Genomic DNA, 14,585 nt, shown 5'->3' on the forward strand with positions numbered 1-14,585 from the left:
AGTTTAAGTTAATTATGGAACAACTTGTCATGATATTACTTTGCAGTTAAATACTTGGAAATCTTTTTAGTGCCTTACAAATAACTAAGCTTCACCTATAAAACGAAGCCTCTGTGAAGGGCAGAGGATCAACTTCGGACGATTGAGAGAGCCCTAGATCTGAAAAAAGGTTGGTCGCAAAGATAATCTGGTTTAACAGACCCTCGTACACAGAGGCTTTCAGTAGGCCATCATCTAAATAGGTGTGTGTAAAAAAAAAAAAAAAAAAAACCTGATTCCTCAGATGATCCGCTACTGCAAAGAGACATTTTGTAAAAATTCTGGGAGCCAAGGAAAGGCCAAACAGGAACACCTGATACTGGAAGCAGCATCTGGCCACCACAAATCAAAGGCACTTGTGATGATTTTAAAGTATAAAAATACATGTCTTAGAGAGCCAAGAATCAATTCATGACCAACAACAAAGGGATTATGGTAGCTGGAGCCAATTTACGGAACCAAAATTTCCAAATGTACTTGTTTAATGCCTGTCTCCAAATACAGGGATAGGTCGGTCCTGGTTGACTGGTTCCTGACTGTGTATCATCTCATCAAAACTAGGGCTTGAGGTTGCGCGAGGAGGAAGAAAGTTGTTTAGGTTTAGACCTGTGTGAAAGGCCTTTTTCTATACTGACTCTGAGAAACTGCGTGCTGCTGCTGTGTCTGATCTGTTGAAAAATAGGAGGAGGAAGGACTGCATCTGCTACCAGAAAGGAGGGAGCAGAGGCTCACCTTATTGCGGAGGGAATTAGGACCAGAGAATGGAGGTGTCAATCTCATGACCTTCAAATTTTTCCAATAATTTGTGTCTGCTTTTTCACTAAACAGACCTTCACCTTTAAAGTAGATCTCCTCCTGCTTCAATCTGGTGTCATAGCTAGGGATGAGGAACGAGGCCACGAATGTCTCCTAATAGGCATAGTAGATGCCAATGCTCTTGCATAAGAGTTTGAAACACAAGAGGTTCAGAGGGAACGTTTAGCCACACTTTGACTCAGGGCCAAGATGGCATAAGCCAACCTTCTCCGGTCATCCAGACACTTGATAATTTGCTCCCTAATACCAAGGGATGAGGAGAACACCTTTCCCCCCCAGCAAGTCGATTTTTGCCTTCTTTATCAGCTGGTGTGAAGTGTTTCTGTCCAGATTTCTCCCTATTACTGTAGCAGCCATCACCAGGGAATTAGGCACAGGATGGTTTGAAAGAAAAACCTCCAAAGGGTATCTGTACAGTTTGTCCACCTTCTCTGGAGTTGACCAGATGCAGAGGGGCACACACTGATTGAGCAGGCTGTAACAGTCCATCCAAAATGGGTAAGGATATCCTACTCTTAACTGTAGCACCAAGGATAATTGAACACTGAATGGGAAGTCTCTTTCACAGGCACTGCAAGCAGATTCAAGGTGGAAAGTATGTGGTACCCCAGACTGTGGAACTACATAGCGAACTCAAGTGGAGGGGGATGCTGAAGCATTCTTTGGGTGACCGATCTGGCTCATAATCTGTACCCATCTGCTCCTGTTCAAAAAGGAGAGCTACTCCATCTCCTCCCTCGGACAAAACTTTAGGCATAACTGCCTGAAAAGTCAGCAGATCAGGAAGAATCAATTTCAAGGACCTCTGGGCTGCCAAATCCTTAGTAGTTCAGACATTACCCCTCTATCTATGCAAAAGGTACCTGAAAAGTTCCTGAGGTGGCCCTCAATAAGATCACAGGCCCCAGGACCGCCAGTCTCCCCAGTAACTAGGATTTGGGAAAATGTTGGGAAAACGTTGGGCATAGGAGGGACAAAGGGATGTCCAAAGTATGCTATCAGTCTCTGCATTCTTCCTCTATTTTCCTTGTTAGAAATCCAGATCAGAGATAGAACGAGCCAGGAACAAAAGGTCCAGTGGGAGATATGGAGGAACCAGCTCTTTGTGGAAACCCTGCAGGGGTCCTAAGAGGAGAGATCATAGAAGGATCCATAAAAGGAGACTCTATCTTCTAGCCTCTTCTTCCTAGCAGGAGATGAAAAAGAGGATCTTGGAATCAGAGAAACATGACACCTCTTAGAGTTCTTGCATTTCGCACACTGCTCAATATGTCGGGAGGTGAACCTGGGCTGCCATGGTGACAGAACTTTCCGGAACCAATGATGTAGCTGGATCTGAAATGGAAGCCGAAGCAGGAACAGACAGTGGAACTGATGATTGAGATGATATCGGATCCAGTGTTATACGCAAGTCCAGCTCCCTCACTACTGATGCTAAGGGCAGATCAAGTCTGCATTTCAGTGCTGTAGACACCTTGTCTGGATCAGATAGCTCTAATGCACGGGAACCAGCACTGCTAACAGGCCCTTTGTCCTTTTGCCTCTCTTTTCGGTGCCAACTGTCACACCACAACCAAAGGCACTGATGACCCCAGTTCTGGTGCATCAATGGAGTCTATCTTCCTACATCTGGAAGGGGATGCTGAAGCTCATCCTGGTCTGAAGCTGCAGAGGTTCCACCAGGATCAGAGAACTGGGAGGCATGAGGCACAGCACCAGTGAGGATAGCTGAACTGTCTCTTGCTCTCTTCCGGAACTGGTGCAGTGGTCTCTGACCATGTGGCCCTCAGTTCAGCCACGTGTAGCCTCAGAGGCTTAACTGAGGGATTGGCAGGGATCAGATCCAGTCCTGGATGTGGGTGCAGCCTCTTGGAACCTGTTGGCCCTTTGTTGGTGCCAACTGGTGGAGATACTGGCTTTTTTCAACCCTGGACTGGAGAGTTGCTCAGAATCAGAAGGTCTGGTCTAGGCTCAAGGGTTTCCTTCAGGAGATGGAGCTGTAAATGAGTTTCCCTATCCTTTCTGGCTCTGTGAGTACGAGTCCTACAGATAGAAGGCAAACAACCTTCGCCTGGGCACTTGAGGCACTGCCCAGGCAGGAAATGCACTTCTTAAAATCCAGCCTTTTCTGCTTCTGAAGTTCCACCATAACACAGGCCTGAAAAGGAATCACTAACAGCAAATGCTAATTATCTAAGAAGAAAGAGGCTCTGGTTCCAAAGAAAGTAGAGATTCACATCTGTTCATGGCACTCGGTTGAAAGGAACTGCATGGTGAGGGGGCTCCACCCCCATATAGCCTCACTTTCAGACTAATGTAATGCTGTGGGGAGGAGCAGCATGAGAGCTAGAAGACTGTTCTACCGCAGGCAGCATAAGGTGGAGCAGCACCCATATATGGAATTATGCAGAGCCATTTGAAGAACCTCTAGTTCTAGTCTATCACTGGTTCACTTATATGGCTTGAGTAAGACAATTAACTTCTCTGTTCTCCGTTTTGTATCTCTGAAATGGCATAGGAAAAATTGTTCTAACAAGTGTCTGAAGTTAAATATAGGCTTATGTTATAGTCCACACTTTACCTTTAGGAGTTTGTTAAAAGATTTTGGCCTATACCATTTCACACAAAAACTGAAATGCAGACAGGATTAACCAATTTGCCCAATGCTAGATATCTGTATTGTTAATAAAAGAATTATGAACTTTTATTTTTGCCAGATGTACCTTCTTAGGTCTAATTCCCTGCTCCAAAGAACTCTCAGACAAACAGATAAAAAAACCCTCATGATAATAACTTAACAGTTACTCAGTCAAGACGTGCACATCTTGACAATTATTAAAAGGTAACAAATATGGGAAATGATGGTAATTTAGACAAGGAATCAAAAATATTAACAACTACCTACAACTGTTACTTCCAAGTAATATTTTAAATGAAATGACTCAAAACCATCAACAGCTTATGCAAACACGGTCAATTCAGGTATTAGGTGGAAAACATGGTAAAGATGACTTACATGCAGCTTCATCCACGGATAATTCACTGGCCAGAATCCCACCAATTTTGCTAAAAGCCGGCATCTGTATACCATACTTCTCCAACTCCTTTCGCATGTTACTGATTTCCTCCTCTATTTATACATTAAAAAAGGAAAGTTGGAAACGATTAACAGAATGAAGTTCTCAGAACTTCACGAGTACTCAGAGCTAAAATTGATTTATAATTTTAAAAGCTAAGACTTGGTTAACTTAGTTTTTTCATTTTGCTAAAAACTCAGTTTCAAAACCATAACAAATGTGCCATGTAAATTCCTTCCCCACCATCTTTCAAAGGCTGACATTCATTAAAAAAATAGCAGCCTCCCAATCGCTTCAATTAGGATGTGTGCAGAATGTTGGGAGAGGAGAGGGAAAAACTCACATTAGAGAGAGAGTAGGTTGTTAGAAACATTAACATTAGCAGGTTTCATCGAAGCAATAGATTAGCTACAATATGACTAATTAAAACAGACTTACCTGTAAAGTCTACTTTTCCCAGTAAATCCTGGATCTGTGGTGCAATACCTAGTTTGAACAGATATAAACTGCAAAGAAGAAAAATACTAAAGTCACAATGCCAGAAACTTGCATATCCAATAAAATGCCTGCTTTTTGTAGAACCAAATCAGCCCTTATGATGATGATCAGCATAATTAGAATGTTACTACATTAAACTCATCTTTAACTATTGACTTCTGTGGACAGAGATGGGATAAATTTGACCATCAGACTATTTTCTATGGTGCATCGTAAACTGTGTGAGCGTAGAGAAGGAGAAGTAATCTTCACAAGATGGAGATATTCCAAGGAGCTCTCTTGGATGGGGACAGGACACAGATGGAATGCAAGACTTTTTGCCTGTACGGAAATATTTCATTTTATGGAAAGGGAGAGGTACAGGTACACACAAAGATAAATCCTTGATGCTGGATTCATACAAAATAGCCCTTTAAAATACAGAATTAGTAAAGTGAAACTCAAAAGCTAATACATCAGGAATCACATGACGTGAAAGTTTTTATAACTAATAATTACAATTTGGGATCAGTCTATTGTCTAGTTTATGTACTGCAACAGGAAATTTAGATATTATTGGATCCATATAAACAGTAATAGGTGAAGGGTATGGTTCCATATAAGCTGGAATGCAGTAACCAGCAAATATTGGATGGTATTTCCAACATTCAGCTTCAAATCCAAGTCTGGACACTCAGCATTGAAGACATAGTAGTCCTTTTCACATGCACTATTCAAAATTAGGAATACTGTTTGCAGAACCCACATGTTTTTAGTTAAAGAAAAAGTTTCACCTCAATTTTCCTAAGACTAAGCATATTTAATGTTGAGAGAGAACGAGAGAGAGCGAGCGAGCGTGCGAGCTCAGTATTTCAATCTCAAATAGCCCCTTAAAAAGCCCAACCAAACTCTTCAGCTTACTAAGTGCTCTCATGCTTTTAGAGAGCTGAAATAAGTTCAGTGCAATTGAGTGCTCTCCAGGAACCATTATTTTCATTTTGGTGTAACAAGAAAACCCATATTAATTATTCTTAAAGTTATATAGTGCCATCTGGATAACAGCTGAGTAAATTCACATCTTTATTCATATCTTCCGACCATGTGCAAGGCCTTTAATGTAAAAAGTCAGGAGTTGCCAGAATTTATTTTGGCAACAGAATTAATATTTTTGTGATTTTTTTGGTGGGGTGAAACTCAAATTTCAAACAAGGCACTTTACTTGTAAATATTTATAAGGGGGGAGGCTATTTTGCCTTTAAAAAAAAGGCACCTCTGCCCCAACCCCCATGTCATCTCCACACATTGCAGCAAGCATATTCAGTCTTTTTTCACTTGCCCGTTAATTGCAGGAGGAGACATTACTAAGTGTATTTCTTAACAGCTGCCACAGACATTTTCTGTTCTAATTAAGAGGGGCACCGGGCACCACTGGTTTCGTCTCCCCTCTTCACCACCACCACTGGGACAGAGGAAGCAGGTGTCACTGCAACATCCAATCCCACCATCATATCTCATCACATAGAAGTCTTCAGATTGCTTCAACACTCGGAATCATTCCATCTGCCACCCTCAATTTACAAGAATGCATTAAATAAATTAACAATTAAATGAAAAAAATTCACCTAAAAAGCCCCAAACTATCCAAGTCTCTTTGCATTAGCCCAGTCCTCCCTTTTACCACAAACTGCTTTTTTGTTAGTCTTCCCTTGCAATGTTTTGAAAGGTTTTTGCTGTAACCTCTTTAAGGCCAGGACTATGGGCTTGTGCACACTATCACTTACTTAGGTATAATTTAAGTCGCTCAGGGGTGTGGGAAAAGCCAAGTGACATCAGTTAAACTGATCTAAGGCCCCATGTGGGCAACCCTACATCGATGGGAGAAGTTCTCCCCCGTCAGCATAGAGCGCCTGCACTGGAAGTACTATAGCAGAGCAGCCGCTGTAGCGATTCTGGTGTAGACTAGCCCTCTGTCTTGTCTGAAGTGCCCAATAAAAAAAATGGCACGATAGGCGGGGAAATGCTGGCTTTTTAGCAGTCACCACTGTATAATATTTAATACTGCAAAAGAACAGAAGTGGTTTGGAATATGGCAGATAAATGTTCGATTTCAATCTCTTGTGCAAACTACAGTTAGACCACATTACTCAACCACGTACAGTGTATGTTCTATTCTCCTTGGCTTGGAGGAGTTTACCACAAGGTGGTGCTGGGAGCTTGCTTTTCTTTTTTTTCTTTCCTTTTTTTTTTTTTTTTTTTTTAAAAACAAAACGTAAGGGTAGTCAGGAATGCAACTGCCTTCTTTTGTATTAAGGAATATATTCACTGGAAAACATGCATATCTAATGTATGTTCTTTGTAATAAGGCTTAATTTTTAATGTGAATATTAACAAACGTGCATCTGAACACTGATTTAAAGCCAGTTAGTTTAAAGAACATTTTACTGTGTGGGAGTGGCTCAATTTAATAGATTACTCATGGGGCAAATGTTTACTGGGAACCTTATTAGTGAGTACTCCTACTAAGCAGCAGGAATCAATACTCATAGCATTTAATTCAAGTGAGGCAGTTTGGAACTTGAAGTGGTCACAACCAACTACTGCTATCAGTTACTCCATTAGCTCAAGTGGCAGAGGTATGTGCTGTGGATCTAAAGGCTCAAAACCAGCTCATTAGCCATGTGAGTATCAACATAAAAAACAAACCCAAAAAAACAAAAAAAAACAAAAAACAAAAAACCATCAAATTCCATCAACTGGACTTTTTTTTTTTTTTTTTAAAGCTAGGAATTTAGAGAGACTAAAAGTTATGTTAAAAGAACATTATTACAGTCTCAAAGTCAACTACTCAAAAGTTAAGTGCCAGATTAAGGTTGCACAAGCATCCTTAATTCAGCCTTCTTGCGCATATGCATTATGGTACAGTCTTGAATTACATGATCACATTTCCCGCCCCACAGAACCCCTGCTTTATTCCATGCACTAACTGGATGCACTTAATGAGCAGCTGGTCAATATTTTGTTTTCTCCTTATTGTTCAATATGTGGCCACAGTCCTTATCCACTGGGCACCGTTCAAATCACTGGGCACCTGCTCCAAATACAGAATTCAGAGTTTCCTCATGGGCTTTTTGGTAGGGCTCATCACTATAGTATGACTGTCACAAATATTTTATTTTCACAACATTTGTGAGGTGGCATTAATCCCATTTTACAGATGGGGAACCGAGGCACAGAGAGATTAAAGTCAAGAACATCCATTAATTTGGGTGCTCAGTTTGAAGATCCTGATTTGCTTAGCATTATTCTTTTAAAGCACAGCTCCCATTGACTTCAGGAGCAGCTGAGAGTGCTCAGCATTTCTGCAAATCAAACACTAGGATCTCACATTGTGGATTCTCATAAAACAAGCAACAGTTAGTGGCCACGTCTGAAATATTTAGTTTAAGCAACTTGACGAGCACCACATAGGAGGGCTGTAGTACAGGCAGGGATAGAATCCAGTTCTACTCCAAAGCAACTAGGCAAGAGTTCATCCTGTCTTCTGCCATCCCCTGCCTCATTCAAACATGCCTTCCAACTTCTGAAGCAAATGGCTATAGGGCCCTACAGAACATAGCCTTTCACACTGTACAACCATGGATTACGGATACAATTTAGTCATAGATTTTGGCCTGTGCCATGTGCGCGTGCGCACACACCCCCACCCCCCCCGTCCTGTGGCAGTGGAGCTCAGGCTATCAGTCCCCCACCATGGGGCTCCAGCTGACATTTCTGCCTTTGCTCCCAAGTCCTCTCACTCCCAGTTATTTTTAGTAAAAAAACAAACAAAACAAAACAAAAAAAGAGACAGGGCACAGGCTCCCGTGATTTTTTGTTTATTGCCTGCAACCTGTTGGTTATTTTTAGTAAAAGTCATGGTGACAAAAATCTTAACCTTAACCATGATTTAACCCCCAGATCACCATCCACCTTTTGTATTGAATCCATCAGGGGTCTTGGAGAAAAACATATGATCATGTAATTAAAAGACTATCATAACGCGCATACACAAGGAGGATGAATTAAGGGTACACAGCCAACCTTAATTCTGGCATTTCTTAACTTTAATGTGGCAAATTCAAGCATTTAAATGTTATTTTAATGCAGCTGTGTGTGTAATGCAAGACAGACTTTGGGGCTTAAGCTGCAAGACAATTACAGTAGAGAATGTACCACATGGTCACGGTGCATTTTAGAAGAGATCAGAGAAAATGTGGACAGAGTGCAGTGACTTGATGTGTAAGACGCAGGCATAAAGTCAAAGCAGCAAAGGGTTAAATACTGTCAAAAGGAAGGGTGGGCAATTCATGGTACAGAATCACCAGCCGATAGTACCATTTTGTTTTTTGTTTGTTTTTAAGATTTGAGTGTTGTAACTTTGTGCTGATATGTACCATAGCAAGAAGGATTTAAGTGAAATGTAAACAAATTGAGAATGAAGGGCAAGAAACCACACGGATCAGCTCTGATGTTTTGGCATGCATCCTGACCAAGGTCAGGCTGCAGAAGGGAAAATGAATACCTCAAGAAGCAAACTGTTGCAAAACACAGCTCAAGAAGGAAAATACTAATTGTTACACTGTTATTGCAAGCAACATGCAAAGCTGAAGCAAATGTTTAAAAAAAAAGATACAGGAAATATGGGTAAAAAGTATTAGTCAATCCCACAATTGATTAAGTCTTCACTTTCAGCAAATATAACCATTTGAAAGCCTGGTCTGGAGAACATCTGAATAAAGATCATGACATCACCGAAATGGAACTTAGCCCACCATTTCTTTATAAGCTGCTTAATATTAAGAGCCCCATGTGTCCACTTCAGGAAATCATTTCAAGCTTACACAAGACACTCACTGACAGAAAGACCAGCTCCATAGTTTTAGACTATAGCTACCCTCCTGTATTTATGTAACCATTGTGATGCTGACCAGTTAATATTACACCAAATGCAATAATTTAAATGGCAACACTTATTGCATAAGAATTTATATGACTGCTAAGGCCAAACTTCCAGCATTTGGAAAGAAACATTAAATGTTGAATGTATACCTTATTTACCGGTATTAGGCACACTTCTTACACAAGACTGCAAGAGCAGGATTTCAACAATTATGCTATAATCTAAAACATTTCACCTATGGCACATTTACTAGTTCCTAGGGCTACTGACATGCCAAATGGCTCAGCTATGAATGCTGACAAAACAGAATAGTCAAATTATGCCCAAAACTCATCTTTACAATCCTGACACTAAGAAAAGTTATGAAAGGAAAAGGCTTCCATAGACGGCAAGAGAGCTTAACAGAACCAGGAAGGAGTCTAGTCTGCAAATACTACCACCACCACCACCACGGACAGAACGTCAGAGACAGAGGTTCTAGACTTTTACACTTTAAACATCAAAAGGAAGAATTTTTAAGGCAGAAAAAGCTTTTAGTTCCACTATAGTGATGTAACCAAAACTTCCCTGGCTTTGTACTGCATTACAACTAAACTAGCTAGATATCTATAAGAGAAATGTGCCCAACATTTAAAACCTGAGGCAAAATAGATTGGGGGTATGAATGATTAAGAATGTATGTACTTCACTTTGGAAGGCAACAGTTCTAATTTGGTGTCAAGGCACAGCTTCAAGTGCCTCATTTTCATTTCCCTGGTCAACACATTTGTACTGGCATTGTTTTAACCAGCACTTATTTGTAGAAATGGGAAATTAGTGCGGTGACACAGTTTCAAGTGGTTGGGCACAGCCTATAATTTTAATCAGGTTCTGGAGGAAGTTACCATCGCTCTAAAAAGGTGATTTTTACTTAGTGTCTGAAGATTAAGAGGTCTCACAAACAGCTTTTTTATTTTAAACAAATGCTTCAACTTTCCAAATGGTGTGTTTGTAGGAGATTCATGCAGACAGCCCTCCTATGTATTTCAGTAGTTTTTTAAAAAAACTTCTATTTCAGAAGTATTTGCCCAATAGTGCTGTAATATAAATTCATTCAGGCTTACATTGTATTCAAAAACCCATGACCCAGAACAAAGTCAATAAACTTAACACACTAAAGTTTTAAAGTACTACCGTTTGCTAAGAACACCAGTTACCTGAAGCCAGTTTGAAACTATAGGCCTGAAAGTTGGTCACCAAATCTAAACTTCCTCCCACCCCATCACTAGTTACCTTAGTGCATGAATGCAGTATATCATTTTAGGTATGTTTTTCCTATCATAGACATCTGTAGTCTCGGGATAAAAGATCTAAAAAATAAAGAATAGAATTGTTATTCTTACTCTCTCATTAGTCCAACTGGGCCCCCTAGAGAACAGCGATGCTACATTACAATAGCTTTAAATGGTCATTACTAGACATATTAGATATCTAGAACTGCAAGCAGTGTCAAGGTGCTGTACTAGTTTAATTTTGTCAACATTACATATTTAACATTTATGAGCATTATTCCATGATCCATTGAGCATGCTTTTAAAGTGAAAAACTCATTATATAACATCTGCCTATTTTATTTAATTTGCTCTTCATTTTAATGAAGTACTGAAAGAATAAGTATATAGATACAATGTTGTTTGGAACCTCATAAGGACAGAGATTTTGTAAACGTCATACAGAAATCCAAGGTACTTAAGGACATTACTGCAACTTGTCAAGCTTAATTGTGAACCAATGTTAACAAAAGGCGAATACTTCGTACATATAAAAGTTTACATTTTCAGAGCACCATACAAACTAATCCTTGACACCCTGACGGGGAAGGCATTGTCTCCATTTAACAGAGGAGGAAGCGGAGATACAGAGATATTAAGTGACTTGGCCGAGGCCACACCATAAATTAGCAGTAAAGCCAGAATCAGAACTTAGAACGACTAAGTCCCAGCCTGGGGTTCAACTCACAAAACACTGCTTCTCAAATTAAGAAAAAGAGTGCTCTGCCAAGACACCTAGCACTAGTGGTGCATGCTTCCATGCGGAGAGCTAAATTTCAAAGTGAGTTCAACCCCATGCTTCCAGGTCAGAAGAGGTTGGGAGCACTAGGAAGGCTGTGTAAACCAGGGGCCCATTGGTGCAATCTGGCAGAGGGCACAGAGAATTTTACAGGGATCCCCTGGGTCAAATATTGGATAACCATCCACCGAAGGGGGGCGCATGTGAGGTCTCCACTGAAAACTAGTAGCCCAGTGGTCATCATTATCACTGAAAAATGTACGTACAGGTAATATTTAAGGAGTTAGGTATCTATACTGAAAATTATGCTCTTACAGTCTTGGTGTTAAGCAGGTCACCAGGAGGTGACCTACCTAGGAGATGTTGCTTTCAGGCAAGAGGTAACAGCCATCTATCTTGCTGTCTGGTCATTTGTATATTATACACCTCACAATGTATGCCTATTTGCATACTGAGCCAGAGCCAAAAACTAAGAAACTGCAAATTCTATGAGATTAAACGAACAGGAAGGAGGGGCCTGTTTATGAATACAGACAAAGGATAGTTTGGTATATCCTGGGGTGGAAAGAAATACACGGGGTCCTTTACTGAGGAGGCAAACTGACAGCATGCTTGTCTCATGTAAGGAGGGTTATAAGCAGCCTGGCGGAAAAGCACTGCGATGATTCTGGGGGAGCAATACTCTACAGGACATGAGATTAGTTAATTAAGTCTAGGTTCTAGAATGCATGTTATGATTTAATTTCATTTGTAACCATGTGTTTCCCACACTTCTACTTGCTTTTACTTGACTCTCTAAGCTTTTTAAAACAAATTTAGATATGTTTATAATAAAAACAAGTGTAAGTGCAGTGAGTTATGCAAAGCAGTGATCTGAAGCAAAATTGGTAAACTGGGGTGTCCTGCTTCTTTGGAAGCAGCAAATTGTGAATATTGTGAGTGTCCAGCAGACCCAGGCCTGGACAGGCCAGGCAGACTCTTGGAAAGCTCAAGGGTTGGGCTGTGCCTAAGCAGCTGTAGAGAGCAGCAAGGCCTGCAAGGCCTAGAGTGAAGTGCTTATGTTGCCCATGTTCAGTGGAGTTGGGGAGCTGTCCTCCCATCAGGTACAGACAAAACTTCCTCAAGCTAAAGGCAGGTGATAACGAGGTGCCTCACAACTTGGAATACCCACAGGGAGAGAGAGTCATAGGCAACACTCCATATCATTATGTCACCACACCTGTGGCTGATTCAGCAAGCTCTTGGCCCTTCTAGTACATGACCCTCCCTGGCACAGAGGGGACATGACATGAGTGAAACCTTTCAGAGAGGGAGACAGAGTGGAAGTAAGAGAAGCTAGATATCTGATGAACTGACATAGCCAGCCACCAAATAAATTGAACAAGCCTAAAGTAACCAATAGGGTCTGAAATAAGAGTTAATATTCTACAGATATGAAGAGGTAAAAGAGCTTAAGAAACACTGCTGGCTAACAAGCTGCCTCAGCAAATGCATAAAGGCGCAGAAGTGTCATTGGTCCCCAGTGACTGAGATGCACCAAGCACTGTTCCGAAAGCAGCCACAGCAAAAGCTTCCACCCAGCCTTGTATTAAATATCTTTGATCAGGAGAAACTGTTGACAGGCAACATAGAAAGGGAGAGAAAAGCAAAGGGAATGTGTAAGGTGGGGGCAAAGAGAGAAGGGGAGGAGGACAGGAAGTAACATGAAAGAAACCCAGAGAACTCATTAAGAGTGAATCAGATAGAAGGACAGCATGGGATTTACTGTGAAGATTCAGGAGAGACTAGAAAAAGTCACTGGAAATAAACAGGAAGAAAATAGGACAAAATAATGAGTAGCAGATGGAAGGTGACAAGGGACAAAAGACACTGAAAGGAAACAAACATTTCTAAACTTTAGATTTCCTGAACTAGGTCTTCCCGTACTGAAGCTTTCAACAATATTTTATTTAAGCAAATTAAGGGGAAGATAATCTCACTGTTTTAGTCAACTTTGTCCGTGGGTCATGTCATTTAAATTGTTGTGTCGTATCATTTAAATACTTACCTTAGGTAGACCAATGGATTCCATTGCCCTTAGCCATTGCACAGTATTATCCGTGTGTCGAAAATGAAGGCCCGATCTCTAATATGGAAGGAGGGGAGGAGGAAGACAATCATTCAAATAATAATCTCTTATTTTCTTTTGCTATTTACCTGGCTTTGCTTAACAATTTTACACTTCTCCTGTGAATAACATTCTAAGTTTTCAATATGTGACCCGAAAGCCAGAGTGTTTCAGCTGCATGCCAAATCATAAGGCAGTTACATGCCATTTAACTCATCCTCTTAGGTGGACTTTGTAATCCCAATGCCTGTGCCCAAAATCCTGTTTCCATGCAAGTTTGTTCAAAGAGTCCCATTGTCAAGAGGTAAAGAAGCATTCTAGATGCCTTCTTGCTTATTAGGCTCCTGTTCTGGTTGGGCAAGGCAAGCCTGAATACAAATGAGAGACAGCGCTGTTACAAAAAAGGGATGTTTAGTCATTAAAGTCTCCAGGAGAACCGGGGAGTTCAGGTGATTTGTAATTAGAGGTGTGTGCAATTTAGAAAAAGAGCACATGAAAATCATTTTTGCCAAGAATCTGAGAAGTGGGCCCACTTAACTGAAATATACTAATTTTTCCACTAAAAGAACAAGCCCTTTTCCACTGAAAATTCACTCATTTCCTGTTTGTTTGTTTTTTAAAGTCCATTCTGAGCACAAGTAGTCTTTAAAATCTTAAGTTGGAAATTTGAAGTATCCATGATTTTAATACAAAACATTTAATTAAGTTTTGTAGAAAAGCAATATTTGAAGAAGGCAGAATTTCCTGAAATTGCAAACAGTTTTCAAGACTATTGGAAGAAGCATTTCAGCATTTGGCCAGCTTGCCAGGTGTGGATTCAGAAATCCTTCCCTTTTCATGGGACAAGACTATGGTATGGATAAATTAGACAAAGCTCTGCTTTCTCTTGAGTTTGACCTTGGTCTTTTGGTGCTCTTGGTTCTATATTTTTTCTAAACCATCTCCAGAAAAGGAGGCCAGGGGAAAGAGGCAGAGGTACCTTGAAAAAGAGACCAGAAAAGCCTGTTTTTCCATCCTTTACTTATGTATGCAGGAAAATATATAATAGATTAGTTATTAGTTGCTACTGATGTAAGTTTAA

The 14,585-nt window shown here is 40.5% G+C and overlaps 1 protein-coding gene across 2 annotated transcripts in view; it reads right to left on the reverse strand.

Moving 5' to 3' along the window:
- IQGAP2 (IQ motif containing GTPase activating protein 2) overlaps nt 1-14,585 on the reverse strand; it is a 219,853-nt gene that overhangs the window by 93,256 nt on the left and 112,012 nt on the right. For both annotated transcript variants that reach the window (XM_074952699.1, XM_074952700.1), the window contains exons 4-7: nt 13,445-13,522; nt 10,621-10,697; nt 4,371-4,438; nt 3,872-3,985 (exon numbers count right to left, since the gene is read on the reverse strand). In XM_074952699.1, the coding sequence (XP_074808800.1) occupies nt 3,872-3,985; nt 4,371-4,438; nt 10,621-10,697; nt 13,445-13,522 (337 nt within the window). The remainder of the gene's footprint in view (nt 1-3,871; nt 3,986-4,370; nt 4,439-10,620; nt 10,698-13,444; nt 13,523-14,585) is intronic.

Source organism: Natator depressus, chromosome 5 (assembly GCF_965152275.1).
Source record: "Natator depressus isolate rNatDep1 chromosome 5, rNatDep2.hap1, whole genome shotgun sequence".
Classification (NCBI taxonomy): domain Eukaryota; kingdom Metazoa; phylum Chordata; order Testudines; family Cheloniidae; genus Natator; species Natator depressus.